General features: G+C 38.2%; 1 protein-coding gene across 1 annotated transcript; it reads right to left on the bottom strand.

Moving 5' to 3' along the window:
* Window positions 1-562: 562 nt before the first annotated feature.
* LOC106083729 (uncharacterized) lies at window positions 563-24,261 on the bottom strand. The gene is made up of 4 exons (XM_013246948.2): window positions 23,925-24,261; window positions 2,116-2,426; window positions 1,745-2,053; window positions 563-1,686 (listed from the first exon to the last, which is right to left on the bottom strand). Exons 1-4 carry the CDS (start codon window positions 23,943-23,945, stop codon window positions 1,062-1,064), a joined length of 1,266 nt encoding a protein of 421 aa, XP_013102402.2. The 5' UTR covers window positions 23,946-24,261; the 3' UTR covers window positions 563-1,061.
* Window positions 24,262-24,971: the final 710 nt, after the last annotated feature.

Raw genomic sequence — 24,971 nt, 5'->3', positions numbered from 1 at the left:
ACCGTACTTGGCACTGTTGTTGGAAGTCATAACAGAACACCATGTGCAAAAATGTAGCTAAATCTATCAAAAATTGTGGCTTCGGCGGGTTCAAGAAGTCAAATAGGGGGTTCGGTTTATATGAGAGCTATATCAGGCAATATACCGATTAGAACCGTACTTGGCACAGTTGTTGGAAGCCGTAATAGAACACTGCATGCAAAATTTCAGCATAATTGCGGCTTCCAGGGGTACAAGAAGTCAAATCGGTAGATCGGTTTATATGAAAGCTATATCCAAATCTGAACCAATATAGAACATTTGCAATCTCAAATAACCTACTTTAATAGTAACTATCTGTGCAAAATTTCAAGCGGTTAGCTTTACGCGTTCGACCGCTATCGTGATTTCGACAGACGGACGGGCATGGCTATAACTACTCAGAATGACGAGACGATCCAGAATATACACGCTTTATAGGTTCGCAGAGCATTATTTTGAGGTGTTACAAATGCAATGACTAGATTAGTATAACCCTATCCTATGATGGTGGGTACAAAAATAGATTGCGCAAACATCGGTATTGTTTTTATATTTTTATTAATATCTGTATTTAGTAGTATCTTGTAGAGTAATATTTATATTTTGTAATTATTATAACTTTAAGCTGGGTAAGTGTATCGGATTTTATAGGAATTCTCCGCATTAACCTTTTCCTAAGATTGCCATATTATAACTAATGAAAGATATTACGCAATAATATGTTAAATTAACCTGTCAGTCGAGAGGGTATAAAACGAAATTCAGACTCTCAAGAATCCAATGGAGAGACATCTAGATATTCAGTAGTGAAATATAGAGGCCAAAGGATTTTCAGAATGTGATCTTCATCAGAGGGGAAACTTATAACTTAAAGCCCTGCTGTTTGAGCAGGGCATAAATAAATTAATTGGAACTTTAATACGTACTTAAATCTAAGAAAATTGTTAATTTAAATAAATTAGTGTAAATTAAGCAAGGACTTGGCTGATAGCTTGAACGCTTCGGAAATTTTGCGTAATGCCGAATGGTTGCGTATTGCCTTACAAGTCGGCCACAGACTTTCTGCGCACATACTTGGCAAAGTAGTCGGGACGCCAACATTTGCAAGAGCCGGGAATCAAGAACCAGTCATAGTACAATCTCACTTGGAAGCAACCAATTTCGTCATGCCCATCGCAATGTTGATTGAAATCGGCTCCATTGTGGTTATTGCCATCGGAGCCAGTGGCAACACCGGCACGCTTCTGCAAATACTGTTGATAGGCTTGAAAATCTTGTACCGAGGGCGCTTGTGTCGTGGTAGATGTCTGCGAGGGCACAGTGTCCTCGGCATTGGGGTAGAATATTTCGGCCACCAATAAACTGACCCATCGAGGAGACGATAGGCAACCACCATCCAGATAATGACATCTGGCCTGTATGCAGCGAGTAACCTCTATGGTTTGTGTGAAATAACCTTCATAAGGAATTTGCACCACATAGCGCCAGGATCCTTGATAGTTCTTGGCAAAAACAGGTGTGGCATATTCCACCTTGGCTGGACAGGGTGTGGGTGGGCCTTCATAGCGTATGGGACCGATTTCTTCACGTCGCTCAGCGGTAAGAGGAGAAGCAGAAGGTGCTGAGGAAGTATCGCCTTGAATGGCCTTGTAGATGGTGCAGAAACTGCAACGAAATATTTTGTTTCAACATTTATCAATTTTTTTTTCAACTCACAACTTACATTCCTCCTCCATCACAGAATTTGCGAGGCTTACGTTCAGCTTCACTGTTATCCTTTTGGGCACGCTCTTCTTCATCTAAGGCAGGATCGAAATAACCATAATCATGATTTTCATTTTTGCCCTCTACTTTGGGGGCAACTGCTTCACGTTTATTACGCACTCCATACGATTGATCAATGTTATTGTTATCCACCGGTTCCACTGGATCATCTCTAAGAATTTGGGTAACCTTGGGTAATGTATCATCGGCTTGAAGAACCGGCAAGGTTTTCGATAGGAATTTTAGAGTATGATTGCGTATCAATTCACTGCAAATAAGATTTGAAATAATTCAGGGGCTTTCCATCGGTAATTAATGTACTATACTTACAATGGATACGGTTCACCTAGCACATTTTGCTTCATGGGATTCTTTGGAATCTGTCCTTTATTTAAATCGCCACAAATATTATTCACCGACACGGCCACTTTCTTCAAATTGGCCACATTTTTGCAATCAACGTTCACATGGGTGTAGGGTGGAGGCCTTACTTTAGGCGGTATGGCATTGGGAGATTCCACAAAGGCATAGTAACCCTCTGGTGGCTCTTCACCATAATCACCCTGCTGTGTGGGTTGTTGTTGTAGAGTAGGCTGTTGTGTGGCCACCGAGGAGGAGAGCAGGACAAACGAAAGTATTTTCTGCAATGAAAAAATATGATAATTAAAAAAATTTCGTTGATAAATTACAATAGCTTTCTTTGATTTACTGACTGAACCGATTTCGATTAAACCTCGTGGGTGCAGTGTATAAATGGAAAGATTGATTGATAAATGCGCTGCTTTGGTTCTATAAGTAAAAATCGGGTGAATTGTATATTTGCTAGATATAGAGATAAACCTGCATTAATTTAGATAAAATTCTGGGCAAAAATTAGGAAAATCGGTCGATACATGCTTTTTTATTTAATTTGTAATTTGTTTATTTACACCCGCACAACAAGAATATAAAATTCTTATAATTAAAGTGCGGGAATATCTCCCACTAAGTTCAAATCAGGCGATAGATGTATGTATGTGGGAGCTATTCGATCACTAAACTTAAACCGAAATAGAGCAGCAACGATTGTTGTCGTAATACACTACTTTGGGTGATCAACAGTTTCGCCTTTAAATCGCCAGAAATTGATAATGTTTCACCAATCAAATTACATGCGGCGTTCGATAGACTGGCTTCCTGGTTAGGGAAGATATAGTTTGTTTGCTTCGTCCAATACTAATGGGATGAAGAAACCTATAGAATGAAAACTACTCCTTTCATTCCATAAGGAACCCGTGCTTAACGAAAACAAAAGGGTTTTGTCTTTAAGTCACTCTGAAAGAGGTGTACCATTCTGGCGATTTAAAGGCGAAATCGTTGATCACCCTATGTAGTGTATTATGACAACAATCGTTGCTGCTCTGTTTCGTTTTAAGTTTAGTAATCGAATAGCTCCGACATACATATATCTATCGCCTTGCCTTTCTGCTGATGACGCCGGGAGTATATTTCGTGGCATTCTCAGAGACATTCTTCGAGGAAGTACGAGTGCAAAATGGGCGTAACATCGCATTAGATGGAAGTTGTTCTTTTCGGCAGGAGATACAAGGTATCCACTATGAAACCTTTGGAGGACACCGTAGCGCAAAGATTAGCATATCCGCCTATGACGCTGAACGCTTGGGTTCGAGTCCTGGCGTGAACATCAAATTTCAACGATGGTTATACCCTCCTAATGCTGGCGACAAAAAGGAGGTCCCTTATCATTGATATGTCAGAAGTTTTCCCATGTTTATTAATGGAATGTTCATGGACAAATTTGGAATTACTATGAAAACGAAAAATATCGGGTGTTTTTTTTCTTTTTTTTTTACAGGAAATTGATCATTAAATTTAAGATTTTGGGGAGGGCGAAAAAGGCAAATATTGTCCTATACGACCACAAAAGGGCGTTTTGCAACAAAGGCTAGGGGTTTAAATTGCATGTCAGACAAACCTTATATTTTGCTGCAGTTTTCAGACATATAATGCTGTATTGTGCCCTTTGGAGGCTCAAGAAGTCAAAACCCAAAATCAGTTTAAATGGCAGCTATATCAAAACATGGACCGATTTGGCCCCTTTACAATCCCAACCGACCTACTCTGATAAGAAGTATTTGTGCAAAATTTCAAGCGGCTAGCTTTACTCCTTCGAAAGTTAGCGTGCTTTCGACAGACAGACGGACGGTCGACCAAGACGATCAAGAATATATATACTATATGGGGTCTCAGACGCATATTTCGAGGTGTTACAAACAGAATGACGAAATTAGTATACCCTCATCCTATGGTGGAGGGTATAATAAAAATGTTAATGCAATATATTACACGTTTTATCAGCAATTGAATCCATTAGGTTTATTATATTATATATTATATTATATTATATATTTTATTAGGTTAGGTTAGGTTTAAGTGGCAGTCTGCCATCAGACTAACTTAGACGATTTCATCCATTGTGATACCACAGGAACAGAAGAAGGAAGATGCCTTCTAGTTCCTGCCGTTGAACCTTCCAGATCGCCTTAAAAACCCAACAACTTGCGAACGTTCACATCCGCTAAATCAGACAGGTTCTCAAAGTAATGAGAACCTAAAGTGAAACTCCTTAACACAAAGAAGGTGTTCTATAGTCTCTTTTTCTTCTGCTGGCAACCTTCAGTCTGTCAGCATGTTTTTCGATTAGACAGTGATCTGTCATGACGGACACAATGACTAAGAAGTCTTTTCTAGCCAATGACAGCAAAGCAGTAGATCTTTTCAAGTCTAGATGAGGTCACATAGTTTTGGAATGCTCCCTTTTTGTGACCATCTATCATTCGTTGTCCTTCGGGCCTGGTCATGAAAACTTTTGTTACATGTCGCTAGAGGCATTCCCACAGATTCCAGTATCCCTGGAATAGGGTAGGTAAGGTAGTTCCGTGGATCTAATGGCTGTCCGGCTGTCTGAAAAGATATTTATGCCAATTGTTATATCTTAGCCATTCCACCACTTCCTTAATTGCAAGGATCTCCGCTTGATACACACTGCAGTGGTCGGGTAACCTTTTCGATATGACCAGTTCTAGATTTTTAAAGTACACCCCAAATCCCACCTGGTCGTTTAGTTTGGAACCATCCGTATAGAAGTCTATGTAACTTCGGTTACCAACAGTGGTTCGGTTTGAAACAGTGGGTTATTTTAAGCCTCCCCATATCTGCGCTGAATATGGATCAAATCGGGCTATATTTAGATATAGCTGCCATATAGACCGATCTGCCGATAAAGGATATGAAGCCCATAAAAACTTTATTTTTAACCGATTTCGCTGAAATTTGAAACTGTGAGTAGCTTTACGTCTTCCAACATAGGACCCAAATATGATTCGGATCGGACTATATTTAGATATAGCTGTCATATAGACCGATCTGCCGTTAAAGAGTCTGAAGCCCATAAGGCTCTATTTATTACCCGATTTCGCTGAAATTTGAAATAGTGGGTGGCTTTAGGTCTCCTGACATCCTTCCCAAATATGGTTCGGATCGGACTATATTTGGATATAGCTGCCATACAGACCGTTCTCCCGATGCAGGATCTGAAGCCCATAAAAGCTTTATTTTTTAACCGATTCGCTGAAATTTGAAACAGTGAGTAATTTTACGCTTCCCAACATGCGACTCAAATATAGTTCAGATCGGACTGTATTTAGATATAGCTGTCATATAGACCGATGTGCTGGTTAAGGGTCTGAAGTTCATAAAAGCTTTATTTATTACCCGATTTTGTTGAAATTTGAAATATAAAATTCAACAGTGACTTATATTTATTAGACCACTCAATGTCCGTGCCGAATTTGGGTGCATTAGTTATCCAATTTTCACCGGATTGTGACAAAAGGGGCTTTACATATATACCCGAGGTGGTGGGTATCCAAAGTTCGGCCCGGCCGAACCTAATGCCTTTTTACTTGTTTTGTGTAATCTACCAAGTCGTAATCAAGTTGTAACCAAAACCATCAATTATATAGGCGGATTTAAAACTATTTTTAACCTATTTTAACACACTTATGGTTGTTCACGCCAAATCAATAAACTGCCTTCCCCAATATTTATAATTTTCTTTTTCTTTAAATATATATTCCCCTTTATGTGTTTTTTGATTTAGAAATAACAATGTCAATCGTTGAAGCAAACGAAAGACTTAAGACACAAACTTGTTAATTGTACGAAACGAACTCTCTTCAAATGCTGCCATGTCATTGAGTCACAATATCGTGGCAGGTGTTAAATAAGAAATTTTCAATGGCTACTCCCCTTCACCACTATAAATAATAATAAAAATCTAACTTACACTGAGGCGAAGCATCAATTTTTTATTGAATTCCATTGCCTACACACATAATATTTTCAATTGTTATCGAGCTTACCAGCGTATTCAGTTATGAAATAGTTCTCTCTCAGCTTCCGAAGAGAGGGGAAATACTTTTTTCCATGGAATTTCAACCATTTGCAAAAAAAAAAAACAAAGACATGACTTTTTTTTAACGAAATGACATTGTATAAAAATCAATGGCGAAAGTTGTTAAGAAAACAAAACAGAATACCTCATCAAAAAAGAAATGGAACTTAGCAAACACATATACACATGCAGAAACAAAATTCGGTAGGTAAAAAAACAACAACAAAAATCAAAGATAACGATTGTTATGATTTTTGTTGCTACTTACTATCGTGGAAGTGTGGATAACAACCAACGTGCCAGCCAACCAACCATCCAACAACAAACTAGAGTCTGATGAATGGCTCCAATGGTAAATGGAAATTATGTTGGTGTTTAGAAGATCTATCGATTGGAAAGGGGTTTTGTTGTTATAAAAAAACAACAACAACAACAACAGAAACAAGGGCAACTGGAAGAAAGCTTTCTCTTTCACAATCATCGGCTGAAGAGCAGCATAACATACACATGTTAAGGCATTTCAAGTTTTGTAGAAGCATAAACAATTTGTTATTGCCACAATAAATCATATAATTAACAACAAATTTTTCATTCCTCAAACTCTCCTCCCCTAGTACCCTAGAGTTTCTTCATTGTTTACGATTTACATAAACTGAAGTTTTCCGCAGACAACAAAGCCTACGAAATATTCAGGTAATTTTCTTTTTTGTCTCAGCAAAGATTGCAAAAGCGATGAGCGGAGGGAGGGTTAAGTCAGAAAAGAGAAATTTCTGAGTGTGTCATGTGCTGAGTTCAGCACAGTTCAGTTTGGGTTTTGGCTTTTATTTTTTTCATTTCATTTTTTGGTTGAAATGAAATTAAAAGTGACCTCTCAAGTGGATGTTTGTTTTATGTTGTTGTCGTTTCATCCAGCAAGCGCACAGTGTTTTGAAAGTAAAACTGCATTGTTTGGCTGTATTTGAATTTTATCTAAGCAATGTGACACACTTAATTATTGTAATAAGGTTGTAACACTTGAAGATAATGACAAAAGAAAGCTTTGTCAGTTGAAAATAAAAACGTAAACAATTTGTGATTTCGTTATGTTGTTATTGCATTGCCAACTTTCACAATATCTTGGAATGAAATTTGTAAGAGGATAATTATTGAATATTAGAACTATAAATTTGAAACTTGAAATTAATAATTTTTAAATAGGCCATTTAAAAACAAAATCAAATTAAGCACATAAAATAAAGTAGACGCATTATTGCATTTATTGGTTGCCTAAAAAGTAATTGCGGATTTTTTAAAAGAAAGTAAATGCATTTTTAATAAAACTTAGAATGAACTTTAATCAAATATATAATTGCCATTTTGTTCGATAACCTTTTGCCATCTTTTTGGAACATTTAGTATTCCACGCTCATAGAACTTCTGGCCTTTATCTGCAAAAAACCGAACATAGTGCGATTTTATAGCCTCATCATTGCCGAAAGTTTTACCATTTAGGGAGTTCTGGAAAGATCGAAATAAATGGTAGTCTGATGGTGTAAAGTCAGGGCTATATGGTGGATGCATCAAAAGTTCCCAGCCAAGCTCACTCAGTTTTTGGTGAGTGACCAAAGATGTGTGCGGTCTAGCTTTGTCCTGGTGGAATATGACACCTTTACGATTGACCAATTCTGGTCGCTTCTCCTTGATGGCTGTATTCAATTTGTCCAATTGTTGACAGTAAACATCCGAATTAATCGTTTGGTTCCTTGGAAGCAGCTCAAAATATACCACACCATTCCAATCCCACCAAACAGACAGCATAACTTTCTTTTGGTGGATATCAGCCTTTGAAGTGGTTTGAGCTGGTTCACCATGCTTGGACCATGATCGATTTCAACTAACGTTGTTGTAAACAATCCATTTTTCATCTCCAGTTATGATTCGTTTTAAAAACGGATCGAATTCATTGCGTTTAAGGTGCATACCACAAGCGTTGATTCGGTTTGTTAAATGAATTTCTTTCAATACATGTGGTACCCAAATATCAAGCTTTTTCACCAGTCCAAGACTTTTTATGTGATAATGAACGGTTGATTTTGGTATATTTAACTTCTCTCCTATCTCACGCTCAGTTACATGACGATCCAATTTGATTAATGCTTTGATTTGGTCATCATCAACTTCATTTGGCCGGCCTGAACGTGGCTCATCTTTAAGTGAAAAAAATTGTCAACGCCGACTATATGAAAAATCCGCAATTACTTTTTAGGCAACAAATATAACGTTATTGCGACAATTTCTACATAGCATACTTAATAATTCCGTTGTATTGCATTGTTTTTGTAGTTTTTTTTTAATTTCTAGCTCGTTAAAAATCGAGACAAGATTTGCACAATTTGAGATGATCCCATGAGCATAAGGCATCTAACATTTTTCTAAAGGGGGTGTAGGACTCGGCTGTAAAATATAAGACGCTTATCAATGATCTGAATCCAAGTAGCGAAGTTCTATTGGCACTATGGACATACACCTAGAGCCTAGTACTCCATTCTTTGCTAGAACACAAGCAAAAGCCTAACAAAAATACACAACAACACGCAACAAAGACAACATCATTGAAACAGATTTGATTGGTTCCCATTTCGTGAGTATTTAATATAATTGGCAATTAATTGAAGCGATATTGGTATTGACACAGCAGTATTCAGTACCACTTCTACGGAATGTGTTCGCATTGTATTCGTCACCATTTTTATACCCTCCACCATAGGATGATAGGATGGGGGTGTACTAATTTCGTCATTCCTTTTGTAACACCACAAAATATGCATCTAGGTTAGGTTTAAAAGGATTAACATCTGCACCCTCCTCGGTTCATAACCTGATATAGCCATGCCACTATGGATATACACATAAGCCAGAAATCGCGCTCTAAATACCAAACAAAAGTAACCTCGAAAAAGAAAATCCAAGTTAGGAATTCCGTGCTACTTACAAAATTCTTAATTGTTTTCAATACCACTCCCCTAAGTTGGCGCATGTCTGGTATTGGGTCCCAACCTAAGTGCCGGTATCTGTTAGACGCGAAAGCCGGGCAATGACAAAGAAAATGCTCCAACATCTCATCAACTTCCCCGCATGCCCTACACATGCTATCACTGCCGCACCGATTTAACATAAGTGAGTTCGTAGTCCTATGTGTCCCTTTATGATACCGAAAGCTATACTGACCTCCTTCTTACTTCCTTTCAGTAATAGCCTGGTCTTCTCACGATCTGGATCCCCCATAGGATTTTCGCCGTCCGATCCACAGTTTCGCTGTTCCACAATGTTGCTTGCGCATTCGTCGCCCACTCCCTTAACTCGGACTGCGTCGACCCGAAAGGCTTCGGGTTAACAAAGTTCATTGAGGGCAGTCCTCTGGTCTTCACTGCCAAATCTTCTGCCCCTTCATTCCCCCTTACTCCGTTATGGCCCGGCACCCAAACGATGCGAATTTTGTCATCCTCAGAGAAGGCGTTAATCTCCTTCTTACATTGCAAGACTGTTCGTGACCTTACCGTGCTGGTTGTTATTGCCCTGATAACAATTTTTCTGTCCGTAAAGATGTTCACACTCGAAGTCCTCGCGTTAGCACCACACCACCTCACGCATTTCGTGATCGCCCGGATCTCCGCCTCAGGACCGTATTATGGTTAGGCAGTCTAAAACAGATGTCAGTCCCTGGGTTCTCAATGTGGACCCCCAAGCTCACTCTGTCCTCTAGCTTTGATCCATCCGTTTGACATGATCTTCCAGATTGCAATACTAGGGTTCTGCCAATCCAAAACTGCGCCTGTGCCGCTGGCAGCAGTGACTCACACTCGACCTCAAGTTCATCTCAGGTATCCGATCGGAAACCTCTTCCCTTCCTTCCAGGTTTCCTATCGTCGCCTCGATTATACCGCGATGGCATGAGCTGTTTGCATCCTCTATCCATTCTCCCAACGCCTTAAGTCTCATAGCCGCAGTGGCAGCCTCACACTTAATCGTTACGTCAATGGGTCGGATATCTAGAATAGTTCCCAGTGTTCTCTGAAATATGCATCTAAGACCCCATAAAGTATATATATTCTTGAACGTCATGACATTTTAAGTCGATCTATCCGTCTGTTCGTCCGTCTGTCGAATGCATGCTAACTTTCGAAGGAGTGAAGCTAGGCGCATTAAATTTTGCACAAATATTTTCTATTGGTGTAGGTCGGTTGGGATTGTAAATGGGTCATAAAGGTTCATGTTTGGATATAGCTGCCATATAAACCGATCTTGGATCTTGACTTTTTGAGCCTCTAGACGGACCAATTATTACCAGTTTTGCTGACATTTTATATGACTTCCAACAACTGTGCTAAGTATGGCCAAAATCGGTTCATAACCTAATATAGCTGCCATATAAACCGATCTAGGGATTTTGACATCTTGAGCCTCTAGGCGGAGCAATTCTTATCCGATTTGACTAAAATTTTTTATGAGGTGTTTTGTTATGACTTTCAACAAGTGTGATAAGTATGTTTGAAATCGGACTATAAGCTGATATAGCTCCCATATAAACCGATTTGACTTCTTGAGTCCTTACAACTCGCAACTTTTGTTCGATTTGCTGAAATTTTGCATTCGGTGTTCTGTTACGACTTCTAACGACTGTGCCACATACAATTAGATTAAGTGGAAGAAGAGGGTATGGAATTTATCCCGTTCATGTCCTTGCGGACATACACCGAAAACAGTAATCCGCGTGTTGTGCCAATCTACCAATTCTATAAAGAAACCTCGTAAAGCCTATGTATGCTATTCATATTTACTTCCCATTAGCTGGCCCGGGGTGCTTCAATACACCCTTAGATGTTTGCGGCCCCCCTTGGCATGGTCCAAATTTTTAAAGTATTTAAATTTGTATTTATCTCTCAAATACCTTTCGAAAGAACCTCATTTTTGAAAATTTTTTGGAAAATTGTATCTAAGGTAGCATAATGTGAAAGCTTGTCCCAGAATAAAAAAGTAAAACGGTAAAAAGTAAACAAATATTTTTAGAAATATCAGAAAAAGTTTTCAGCAGTGGTTATCCCTTCAATAATTTTGAATAACTAAGTCATGCAAGACTTCAGTACAAAACTTAGTGCTTATCGGCTTGTCACTTGGACTCGACTATGAAAAGGAGACTCTTATCGTTTAGCTACAATTTCAATCAAATCCGCTTTACTACATTTTCGCTTTCAAAACACTTAAAAAATTTCCCTTATGTAATATAGCCTACTCTCCAATAGCTCTGATTCTGTGTTCCTTTGTTGCGCCTTCCCGTTAAGCACAAACTTGTATATTCGTACTCTATTAAAGAAATAATCTCGCCTGATCACCACATTGTTATCATCGATTAGTTAGCCTATTTGCTGTGGTTTAAGAAACAGAACCTCCTCCCAGATCATTGGATCCAAAGTTAACAGTCATAGTGATTTTCTTCTTCCGAATACCTTTCTGTTGTGTCAAATATCATACTGTTATGGGAGGTTTTAAGGTTTGGGCGGCCCAAAGAATACTTGGACTCAAAATTTTTTATCAGATTCGTATTCTACAGCGAAAAACCTTTTATTCGAGTTCCATATTGTCATGATCGGTCAAAATGTGTGTTTGGGGTGTTGTTCGCGGAAGATGCCTTCTAGTTCCTACCGTTGAACCATCCAGATCGCTTTAAAAAGCCCAATAACTTGCGAATGTTCACATCCGCTAAATCAGACAGGTTCTAAAAGAAATGAGAACCTAAAGTGTGCGGGACACACACACAGAAGTTGTTCTATAGTCTCTTCTTCTTCGATGTCCTCACAGCTTCTGCAAAAGTCTTTGCTGGCAACCTTCAGTCTGCCAGCGTGTTTTTCGATTAGACAGTGACCTGTTATGACGGACACAGTGACTGAGACGTCTGTTCTAGCCAATGACAGTAAAGCAGTAGCTCTCTTCAAGTCTAGATGAGGTCATATAACTTTGGAATGCTTACAGTCCCCTGTTTGTGACCATCTATCATTCGTTGCCCTTCAGGCCTAGTCCTGAAAATCGAGCTTTCATGTCGCTAGAGGCATACCCACAGATTCCAGTATCCCTGTAATGTGTAGTCTCGCAAGCTCGACTGCTTTAGAATTCCCTGGGATATCTCTGTGGCCCGGCACCCAGAACAGGTGAATTTTGAACAGTTCAGCCATCTCATTTAGAGATCTGCGGTTTTTATGTTCAGAAATACGTTCTCCAGGGATTTAATGGCTGCCTGGCTGTCTGAAAAGATATTTCTGCCAATCGTCGTAATGACATTATATCTTAGCCATTTCACCACTTCCTGTATTCAAGGATCTCTGCTTGATACACACTGCAGTGGTCGGGTAACCTCATCGATATGACCAGTTCCAGATCTTTACCCCAAAGCCCACCTGGTCGTTTAATTTGGAACCATCCGTAAAGAAGTCTATGTAACTTCTGTAACCAGAGTTATCGTAGTTCCAATCGGTTCTATCAGGAATAGTGGTACAATAGTTTTTATCAAAAAGCTGCTCAGATAGGGTATAATCCACACTGCCTGGAACATCGGATATTGTATCAAGGGTAGCACAGTGTCCGTAGCCGCTACATGACCAATGAGTAAGCTCCCTTAACCTCACGGCAGTGGTCGCTGCAATTTGGGTAACCACAATGTCCTATGTCTCTGGACATTGTGGTTAGATGTAGGATTAAATTCAATGCATCAGATGGTGTGGTTCTCAGTGCGGCTGTGATGCACAAAGAAACCATCCTTTGGATCCGGTCAGTTAATATGTATTTCTCTTTTCGGGTTGGGGTTTGTTTTTAGAACCATCTTTGTATTGAACTCTCAAATATCTTTCACTTGATATCCATATTGTTCCGATCGGTCCACTTTTGATTTTGGATGGTGTTTTCCTTCAGATATCAAAAATTATATAGCCTATTTTTTCTTCCAGACCTAATTTGTAATCTACTCCCGAATACCTTGCATTTCATTTAATCGTCATTTCACTATCTGTGAGCCCGTTAAAAATTGCAGATCTCGTATTACCACTATACCAGTTCAAGCATTCCTTGATCGCTCTCATCTCTTTATGTGTCTGTTTATCGAGTTTGTTGCATCATAGAATGTGTACTGTTAATTCAATTATAGAAGTATGTTTTAATATATTATATATCTCAACATCTGGAGGCCACCGTGGCGCAGAGGTTAGCATGTCCGTCTATGACGCTGAACGCCCGGGTTCGAATCCTGGCGAGACCATCAGAAAAAATTTTCAGCGGTGGTTGTGCCCTCCTGATGCTGGCAACATTTGTGAGGTACTATGCCATGTAAAACTTCTCTCCAAAGAGGTGTCGCACTGCGGTACGCTGTTCGGACTCGGCTATAAAAAGGTGGGCCCTTATCATAGAGCTTAAAACTTAAATCGGACTGCACTCATTGATATGTAAGAAGTTTGCCCCTGTTCCTTAGTGGAATGTTCATGGGCAAAATTAGCATTTGCATATTTCTCAACATCTTTGGGACATATGCCCTTTTTTGGACAATCTTTATAACCTACACTAAATTTACGTAGTAAGGAAGGATACAAGTTGAATCCAACGTATATCGACTGACTCAGATACACTCCCCGGCTCGATTCATCCTATTCATCTATATATCAGACTGTCTACCCATATTTGCTTGTTACAGATCACGTTAAAAATAGCTCAAATCAACATACAAAAATAAATACAAGAATTCATAAATATCAAATTCGAAAGTACCATAATCTCAAAATCATATGCTACACCTTGGACAATGACCTCATAGTTTAGTTTGAAACCACTGTTCTGTTACTGGCACTGTACACTGATCGTTGAATCTGTCCCCATGGTGGGAGTATGGAAGATCGCAAAGAAGTGAAACTGAAGCTTAATACCCCATAAACAAATATTTTAAAAAATTTCTCTTTCGTTTCAATTTGTTTTTCTTCGGATGAATACGAAATTGTGTTGTGGCTTTGTTTTTGGGTGGAATATTTTTTTTGGAATGTTTGAAGAAAAAATTCTTTTGGAAATAAAAAAAAAATATATGTATCTTTCATGCCATGGATTCCTCCAGGTCTTCACTCTTTTAAATGCTTTGAATGTACGTGCTGTGGTCAATTTTGTGTGTTTACCTTTTCTTATGTCCGTCTTAAGATCTTTAACAATTTTTTTCTTTGAAAAAATGTCAAAGCACAACGTTTTTGCCGCCTTTTGATGGTTAGTATTGCTGTTGATGTTGTTGCTCATATTATTAGTACAAATGTCGTTGGAGCTTTGCATATCTCTAATACATCAGCACATGTTCTTTTAGCGTGTGCTTGTAGTTGTAGTCGTCTTTGCTGCTACTCTTACTATTTGTCTCTCATTGTTACCGTTTTCTATTTTTAAAGCTCTTGAATCGCACCAACAGCATTATCATTAAATGTAGGTCAAGAAATCAACATTCTTTCTGGTGAATTGTCATTCATTAAATTAATTTTAAATATTTCCGTTAATAAAATTAGAAAACGCATTCTACTTTTCAGGAGTTTTACTGAAAGTCTATACTACAACAAGTAAAAGGCATCATGAAGTCTGCTACTCATATGTGCGCATATGTACTTGACGTGCCGAATTTCTGCAAATTAGGCAAAACTTACAACTTACAAACTAGGGGTCATAGAAGACAAATCGGTAGATCGGTTTATATGGGAGCTATATCAGGTTATGGGCCGATTTGGACGATACTAACCATGGATGGTGAAAGTCATAATTAAACACCACGTGCAAAATTTCAGCTCCAGAGGATCAAGATATCAAATTAGGAGGTCGGTTTATATGGGAGCTATATTCGATTATACTTCTTGAGCCTCTAGGAGCGCATTTTTTATCCGATTTGACTGACATTTTGAACTGTGACTTCTTTTGTAATATTTAACAGATGTACTACGTAGGGTTTGAATCGGTTAAATGCCTGATTAAGCTCCAACATAAACCGATCTTGCAGGACCGTATGATGGTCTGGCAGTCAAAAATATATTTCAGCATGTGGGTTCTCAATTTACTCCCAAGTCCCACACTGTCCTGTAGCTTTGATCCATCTGTGTAGCATGATCTTTCTTATGGCTACACCATAGTTCCTTTAATCCGGGACTGTGTCGCTAACAGCAGTACCTCGCACTCGACCACAAGTGTCGTCTCAGGTATCCCATCGGAAACCTCTTCCATTCCTTCCAGGTTTCCTATCATCGCCTCTTTTATATCGCTATGGTATCCATTCTCCCATCGCCTTTAGTCTCTTAACTGCAGTGGCTGCCCCACACTTAATCTGTAGGTCTATGCCAAGATGCCAACATGATCTCTGAACCTGTTGTATTATCCTTATGTTGCACTTCTTCTCCATTGCAGTTCACCAAACTACTGTAAGTATTGGTCTAATCACGCTCCTGTAAATCCAGCGCACTATAGGTTCAGGCCCATCTACATAGTGACCAACATTTGTGAACCTTTTCGGTACGCTTCTTAATGTGACACTTCCAATGCAGTTTCCTATCCACAAGGCCACTCCTAAGAATTTGACCTTGGCAGATATCGAAATGGTTCTATTAAAGAAACGTGTACCAGCTTCGCCTTCCTCGTGAACAGACAGGTTTAAGTCTTCGCTGGCTTAACATTGAGACACCTTGGTCTAGCCCTGACATATGCCATCTCCAACACCCTTTCGGCTCTTCTACAATACATAGATGATTCGGATCGTTTCCCCTTAGAAATATGATTTTTTCGTCGACGGGTTCAAATCCTTCCTCAGTCCGTATCCGTAGGTTTTCTTGGTGGTCACCCATAGGAGTGGCGGTAAAAATGCCCTCCGGTGGCACTTTCTCCCTTATTTTTATGTCGTGGGATCCTGTTCCTTAGTATATAGTTTATTCAGTCTCTAAGGACCTTTACCTGGATAGGATTGGATCAGTGTGTCGGTCCGCCCACTATTAAACGCCCCCTCGATGTCAATGCATACCGCCAATGTGCACCTTTTGGCATCGAAGTATTCTTTTTTTATGTAAAACCTCGTGCAGCAGTCTTCACCAACCTTCTACTGAGCAAAAAAATACACTAGAGCATAGGTCTACGGTGAAAATCGAGCTTCCAGTTTTTTCTCAGACTTTTGTCATGTGTAGGACATGCGGGAAAGATGATGAGACGTTGGAGCATTTTCTTTTTCATTGTTCGGCTGGAGATACAATACCAGACATGAACCAACTTAGGGAAGTGGTATTGAAAACAATTAAGGATTTTGTAAGTAGAACGGAATTCCTTATTTAAAATTTTCATTTTCAATTTTGCTTATTTACGTAGCCATTCAACCAGAAATGAGCCTCATCGCTGAACGGTGAATGAACACATTTCGAACCGAACACTGATTTTGGTAATAAAATTCAATGATTTGCAAGCGTTGCTCGTTAGTAAGTCTATTCATGATGAAATGTCAAAGCATACTGAGCATCTTTCTCTTTGACACCATGTCTGAAATCCCACGTGATCTGTCAAATACTAATGCATGAAAATCCTAACCTCAAAAAAATCACCCTTTAGTTTAAAGAGCGCAGAACAAGCCGATTACTGGCTTAGGAGTATGTCCATAGTGGCATGGTGCGGATTAATATCTGCACCCTCTTTTCAAACTAGCCTAACCTAACCTTGTCATTTTTGAATATTTTGGCCTATACTAAGACAAAAATTGTAGCCAAGACTATAGTTAAGAACTCTATAGTAGATCGCAAAAGCATTGGAACGCTCCATGAGGCAGTACTGGCCTTGTGAAAGTGCAAATTTTTCGTGAAAATATTGATAAAATACCCTTTTCAGATGTTCATAGCGTAAAACCTAACCTAACCTATTATACCTTCCACCATAGGATGGGGGTATACTAATTTCGTCATTCTCCTCGAAATATTCGTCTAAGAACGCATAAAGTATATATATTCTAGATTGGCATAGCATTTTAAGTCGATCTAGCCATGTCCGTCCGTCTGTCTGTCAAAAGCACGCTAACTTTCGAAGGAGTAAAGCCAGCCGCTTCAATTATGCACATATATATCCTTCTAGCCGAACCGGGCCCGCTCCGCTGCGCCTTCTTTAACTCTCTTATATCTTTTTAGGGCAGACCCTTCGCCCTGAATGCGGATATCGAATTCGTGCCATTGTAGCCTATGACGCTGAACGCGTTCGAATCCTGGCGAGAACACCGGATAAAGCGGTGTTTATCCCCTCTTAATATTGGCGACATTTGTGAGGTACAATGCCATGAATGGTCATTTAAAAAATTTTCCCCAAGGAGTTGTTGCTGGGTACTTGGAACCAAATTTTAATATCACATTCGTGTTCTGGTCTCCAAAACTTTTCATTTGATACCCTTATAGTGCCCATCGGACCACTTTCGGATATGAGTGGCGTTATTGGGGTAAGGGGGGGGGGGGGGGGGGGGTCCGCCTCCACCCGATATCTAAAAATTATTTAGCCTATGTTTCCTTCCAGACAAACGTAGAAAATCTATAAAAATTTAAAGAAAATTGGTTTGGCCAAGTATTTTATAGTCATAATGGGTCTAATGGCGTTTTTGAGGGGTGGCGTGACCGTGACAGATTCGAAATCTACTCTCGAATACCTTTCATTTGAGCCCCATATTGAAATTAACATCCAATATGTCTGTTTGGGGGAGTTTTGGGGTTGGGGCGGCCCGATGGGTACTCAGACTCAAATTTTAACACCATATTCGTATTATAATCTCCAATACCTTTCATTTGATACCTATATTGTCCCGACTGGTCCAGTTTTGTTATTGGGTTGTGTTTTTGGCATAAGGGGGAGGGCCCGTCTCCCTTCCGATACCAAAAAATTATATAGCCTATGTTTCTTTCCAGACCAACCTACACAATATGCGAAAATTTCAAGAAAATCGGTTCTGACGTTTTTCAGTCTATACGGAACAAACAAACCGAGTCCCATATATCCGTGATTGGCTAATGTTCCCATTTTGGGCATTTTTGTGGGGGTGGGGTAATCCCCTATACATAGACATGAATTTGTATCGTTATCTACTCCCGCATACTTTTCATTTGATACCCATATTGTTCTTATCGGCTCACTTTTGATTTTGGGTGGTGTTTTTGGGTCCGCCCCCTCCCGATATCAAAAAATTATATAGCCTATGTTTCCTTTCAGACCAACAACGGTTCAGCCGTTTTTGAGTCTTTACGGAACAAACAAACACAAACTGAATTTTATATATACGATTAGTGTAGGTCGGTTGGAATTGTACAAGGACTATATTGGTTCACGTTTTGATATAGCTGCCATATAAACCGATCTTGGATCTTAATTTCTTGAGCCACTAGAGGGCGCAGTTTTTTTCCGATCTGGCTGAAATTGCCTGAGCTGTTTTGTTATGAATTTCCAACAACTGTGCTAAGTATGGTTGAAATCGGTCTATAACCTGATATAGCTGTCATATAAACAGATCTGGGTTCTTGACTTTTTGAGCATCTAGAGGGTTCACATCGGACCACAACTTGATATATCTCCAGTAGCATAGCAATTCTTTTCTTATCTTATCCTTTATATGCCTAAAAAGAGATACCGGGAAAAGAACTGAACAAATGTGATCCATGGTGCAGGGTATGTAAGATTCGGCCCTGCCGAACTTAGCACGCTTTTACTTGTTTTTATTCTATTTTTTGTTTGTTTTATTATAATTTTTATTTTATTTATTATTTTTTATTATTCTATTGTTTTCAGTTCACTTGACGCATTTGTGTTAGTTTATTGTAAACCATCACAGCATCAAATACACATAAAATTAAATACGCATTTTAAAGTATCTGGCGCAAATGTACGTTTTATAAATAATTGTTTCCGGTGGAGGTTTATCTGGATGACCTCAATCATTAGTCCTCCAATAAATGGGCTTCTTGAGAGTGGGCGATAGTCTCACCGACGTCTCGCTGTTCGTTAGGCTGCATTGAGCTTCCTGGTACTGCACTGCCTGATGTTTTAGTACTAGGATTTTTGCATCTATTGGGATCTTTACCTATTCTAATCTTTCCAATCTTGACAAAGTCGGTGATGGTTCCATCGTCGCGTCGCTGTTCGTTAGACTGTATTAAGTCTCACGATTTTAACTCTTGAGCCCCTAGAGGACGCAGTTCTTGTCCGATTTGGTTGCAATTTTTCTTAACAACTTCTACTATGGTCTCCAACATCCAAACCGTTCCATAACTTGATATATTTAAAATAACGGTTATTTTTCGAACAGACCTCGAAACTCCAAGAGAATAGCAATGCTATCCGTTATTCTTTGTTTGCCCAAAAAATACTATACTTGACAAAGTAGTTGACAAGTTCGATCCATAGACGAAGGTATATAAGATTCGACCCGTCCGAACTTAAAACATGGATGAGCTGAATAAAGCCTCGTTTTTTGACCGACTCAGAGCAATGATCATGGTAAAAGATGGTCATATCGTGCAAATGTGAATTGATTCTGCAGTTTTGATTACTTCCACACATTTTCATCATTTGAGTCAATAAAAACTACTTTCACACAAAAAAAAGGGTCGTATAAGAAGAAAACAGTACGAGGAAAAAAATGCAAGTATTTGTAAAATTTACAACTTAAATTTGCAAAAAAATGTGTCGGCATAGCAGTCAAATACAATTTAAAAAGATTTGTGCATGCAATTTTTTTTATTAAAAATTGGTTTTAATTTTATTTTACCATTCTCAATAGGAGGCCACTGTAGCGCAGAGGTTAGCATGTCCGCCTATAACGCTGAACGACTGGGTTCGAATCCTGGCGAGACCATCAGAAAAAATTTTCAGCGGCGGTTTTCCCCTCCTAATGCCGGCAACATTTGTGAGGTACTATGCCATGTTAAACTTCTTTCCAAAGAGGTGTCGCACTACGGCACGCCGTTCGGACTCGGCTACAAAAAGGAGGCCCCTTATCATTGAGCTTTAACTTGAATTGGACTGCACTCATTGATATGTGAGAAGTTTGCGCCCGTTCCTTAGTGGAATGTTCATGGACAAAATTTGCATTTACCATTCTCAATAGAGATATTTCTGCAAGTGGCCACACTTATTTGTGAAAAACATATAAAACGCGTCTAATATTACAACTATTTACATAACCACTGAATTTCATAATGATCTGTTCAGATTAAATAGAGCGTCCATTTAATGGTATAGCCCAATTTATACTTGCAACATAGGTGTAAGATATTATATAGTCAGTATCGCCCGACTTTGGATATGCGTTTTTGAGATATCGAATCTATTATTTCCTATTCAGATTTTAAGTGAAATATTGCTTTTTATACCCACCACAATAGGATGGGGGCCATACCAATTCAGCCTTTCTGTTTGTAAATATTGATCTGCGAACCCATAAAGTACATATATTGTCTTGACTTTCTAAGTCGATCTAAGTATGCCCCTCTTTAAGTCTGTGGAAATCATAATACCGGTCGAACGCGTTAAGCCAGCCGCTCGTAATTTTGAACAGATACTTCTTATTGTTTTTAGTCGTTTGGAATTGCAAACGGGCCAAATTGGTTCAGGTTTGGATATAGCTCCCATTTAAAGTGGTACTTCGACTTGACTTCTCGAGTCTCTAGAATGTGAAATTATTATCCAGTCAGGCCGAAGTTTTCCCCATTGTGTTCTGCTATGTTTTCCAACTATCGTACCAACTATGGTTCAAATTGGTTGAAACTGATTCAAAACTGATGTAGTACCCATATTACCCGATCGCCCGATTTGACATCTTGAGCCGCTGAAAACCGTTATTGCCATCCGATTGGGTCAACATTTTGCACTTTTTGTTTTTTTTCGATTTTTACAATCCGTGGTTAGTGTGGGCTCAACCGGTTCATAACCTGATATAGCTCCCATATACACCGGTCTCTCAATTAGTCGTCTACGGCCTATAAGCTTAGATTTTTGGCCAATTTGACACATATTTTGTTCGTAAATTGGACATGTGTCCTTTAACTATGTTTTTTGTGCAAAATTTGTAGTAGAATCCATGGTGGTGGGTTCCCAAGATTCGGACTTTGCCTGTTTTTACTTATTTATTTTTAGAACTAAAGTAAACAACATTTGATTTAATTTTCCACAAACCTTCACTAAATTTGTGTCTTAAGTTTTTTGTTTATCTTCATAAAAAAAAAAAAATATATATATATATATATATATATATATATATATATATATCTTAACTCGGTATTTATGTGTCCAATTTTGTGCGACTTTGCATTGTTCGTCACATGGCAGACTGTCTCTAATGCAGCTCTATTGCATTCATTCTTAGTTTTTTCGTCTTTTTGTGGGGTTGTTTTCTTGGCAGCTTAGTTTCATAGTTTCATGTTGTACGAGTATGTTATTGTTGCTTTCATTATGACCATACAAACATGTTGGTATGTTTTTGTTATTAACTTTTACAGCTATGCCTTAGTTTTCCTGCTTAGAAGTCTTCATTTAATAACAAGCAGAGCAGGTTGTTATTTTCGCCTAGCTAAGTGGACTGGCTTGGCTATCCAAGTTTGCATGCAAAAGTTCTAGAACATATTCTAGATCCACTTTTGCCATGCATTGCTCTTGGTGTCATAAGCATTTATGTTGTTCCATATGAGATACCCGGCTGGAAAACAACATTCCCGTTAAGACAGGCCAAAAGTGGGACTTTAGTTTGAGTTCTTCGTTATTTTTTTTTTTTTTTGAATTTAACACCATTTGGGAAAATGTTGTCTTACAAGATGTTGGAAGAAGAAAGTCTTTGGGTTGTTAATGATGGTTTAAGTTTGTTATTTGATACAATTTACAATGTATTTTTGAAAAAAAAAAAAAGAAAACAAACTAAAAAATAAATGCTCGATTGATATTTTATGGGTAAATGGGCCATATTGGTATAGGTTTCGATATATTTGCCTTATAGATCCATCTCCCGAGTTGACATCTGGGACAAAGAAGTACGTAATTTGTAACCAATTTGCCTGAAATCTTCCATGAGGTATTAAGTTATGTCTTCCAACATATGAACCGAGTTCGTTTTTGATCGTTCCATAACCTGATATAGCTGCCTTACAACACTATCTCTAGATTTGATATCTAGGACATATGGGCAGAGCAATTTTTAACCGATTTGGCTTAAATTTTACAAGTTACGTTCTGTTGTAAGTTCCAAGAACTGTCCGAGTTTGGTATTACTAGACCCTTAAACTCATATAGTTCCCATATAAACCGACTACCTGATTTGACTTCATGGGCGTTTAAAGTGTGGAATTTTTGACAAATTGCGCTGAAATTTGTATGTGGCATTCTGTAATGATTGGAGTTCGGATTTTTATGCAAAATAGATATTTGCCATTTATTATTCAAACTTTTCGAGTATTTTTATATTTCCAAAATTAAATTTTATTGCAAAATGCCAAATATTAGATAGGAAAATTTCGATCTTGCATAAAAAACCGGGCTATTGTTATGACTTTCAACGTCAGTGCAGAGTTAGTTCTAAATTGATTCATAGCTTAACATTGATCAAAATATAAACCAATTTCACGATTTTGCTTTTGAGCATCAGACATCTTGAGCATCTAGGGGGCGTAATTTTTAACCAATTTGGATAAAATTTTGCATGTGGCATTCTGTTATGACTTCCAACATCTGTGCCATGTATAATCCGATACTCAGATTTGACTTCTTGATATGATACTCGTTTATGACATCCAACGTCTTTACAGGGTTTGGTCTGAATCTAAATGGACCAATATTTGAGGGGTTCCAATAACTGCAACAAGTTCGGACTTAATAAAATGATCTGTTTGATGATCCGTTTTGAATTTTGAGCATATGTAGGGCGTCTTTTTTTGACTGATGGCTGAACATTTTGCATGTGGTATTCCATGTTTCAGGTTGTAAGATTTTTCAAATATTAAAAATAGAAGAGCTTGACGAAAGCCACAGATTTTATAGTCGTTTAATTTAATTTTCATCTTAGACGCTTTACCCCAAATAAAAGACTAATGATACGAACTTATTGGAATAAACACAATCGTTGTTGATGATCCGAAAAGTCGTTTGTATTTAAAATTTTGCTAAGATTGATTTACCAGTCTTAAAAGTCTTAAAAGTTTTCTTAAAACAAAAGACTTAAGACACGTACTTTTTTCATACATTGCTATTAGATCAAATGTAGGTATATGTGACAGACAGATCTGAACCAATTTTTCCTAAGCTGAATAGGCGTCATCCTATGACCAATAAAGCCTTATGTGTCAAGTAAATACAATAAAATATGATGCACAATAAAATAATGATGCACAGGGAAAATACATTTTTTCTACCAATCGTTTATTAAATGTCGATATTCTGAATTACTTAGTTTCGATGTGATTCATCTAAAAAAAGACCTAAGGCATGAGTTTCTTCAAATGCTATTGTTTCTCTTAACCAGGTTCAAATATTTTATACAAAAATCAAATATTCGCCATGTAATATTTATTTCCACCAATATTTTTTTTCTGCACAACTGTCCACATTTTATAGACAAAATTTCTAAAGGCAAAACTTATAGAAAAAGAGTTAACACATTTTCACCTACCAACAGTAGACGGTTATCCATTATAATGTTCTTTTGTTCTTATTGTTTGACTTCTTTTCGTTTTTAGCGTAAACACTCGACCAATGGTTGTTTTCTATGAAATCCACTATTATCTGGCCACAAATCATGTAATTAACCGTTCTACACTTGTTTCTTTCGGTTCCTTTTCTTTCTTTTTCTTTTGTCTTTTCAAAGGTAATTTCACTGCATAGCTTTCTATGGGTTTTTGTTTTTTTTTTCTTTTTTATCGGATTGCCGTTTTTTTTTTATTTTTTATAGCACTGTTAATCAACTCCGAGGTATGGACACTTAAGTTTTTAGTACTACCATACTGGTGTGTTGCTGCAAAAGAACTGAATATGAAATGCCATTGGTCTTAACTTGTTACCTTTCCAGTTGTGTGCATCATTGCCCCCAAATGGCAAAAGCAAATCTAAAAGTTACAGAAATGAACCTGACAATGAACTCACTTCACTTCACAGAGCTTAGCTTAGCTCAGATGGGGACAATTTAGTGTGAACTGAGTTAATATTCATGCATTTCTCTGTGGCCATCATCAATGCTACCGCTATCAGCGAATAGTCCAACAACTTATATTGAGGGATCGATTTAACTTTTCACTCTTTTGCCTCTCTGAGTGTGAGTTCATTTCGTATTTCTTTTGCTTTTGAGTGATATGGCGTCTGATTGTTGGTTAGATTTTATGTTTGTTTGGAGAACTTTTCTCCATTTTACTCTCCTTCCTTTTTATTTAAATTCTTTGCGCAAACTTTCTTTTTGAGTGAATTTCATGGGGGCGCTATGGTGTATGTTATTATTGCAACTTGTGTTTTGTGAGAGCAGTTAAACAATACTAGAGGATTTTAACATAGCCATAAGCGTCTAAGGGCTGTCAATGTTACTTAGACCCATCACCGTAGTTCCACTCCGAATATGTCGTCATCTATTATATACCATATACGTATGTTATATATTCAGTATGAATATAAAAGATAGAAGCTAATATAATTTATAACATCAAATTTTGTCGATATGTAGACATTTATA

The sequence above is a fragment of the Stomoxys calcitrans genome, chromosome 5 (assembly GCF_963082655.1).
Source record: "Stomoxys calcitrans chromosome 5, idStoCalc2.1, whole genome shotgun sequence".
Lineage (NCBI taxonomy): Eukaryota > Metazoa > Arthropoda > Insecta > Diptera > Muscidae > Stomoxys > Stomoxys calcitrans.
Note: the sequence above shows the minus strand (reverse complement) of the source record. Positions and strands in the feature narration are given on the sequence as shown.

Coding starts and splice junctions, on each gene's coding strand:
- LOC106083729 (XM_013246948.2), bottom strand. CDS start 23,945: ATGGATAACCGTCTACTGTTG. Junction 2,427..23,924: donor TGGATAACCGTCTACTGTTG/GTAGGTGAAAAT, acceptor TTTTCATTGCAG/AAAATACTTTCGTTTGTCCT. Junction 1,687..1,744: donor TTCTGTGATGGAGGAGGAAT/GTAAGTTGTGAG, acceptor ATTTCGTTGCAG/TTTCTGCACCATCTACAAGG.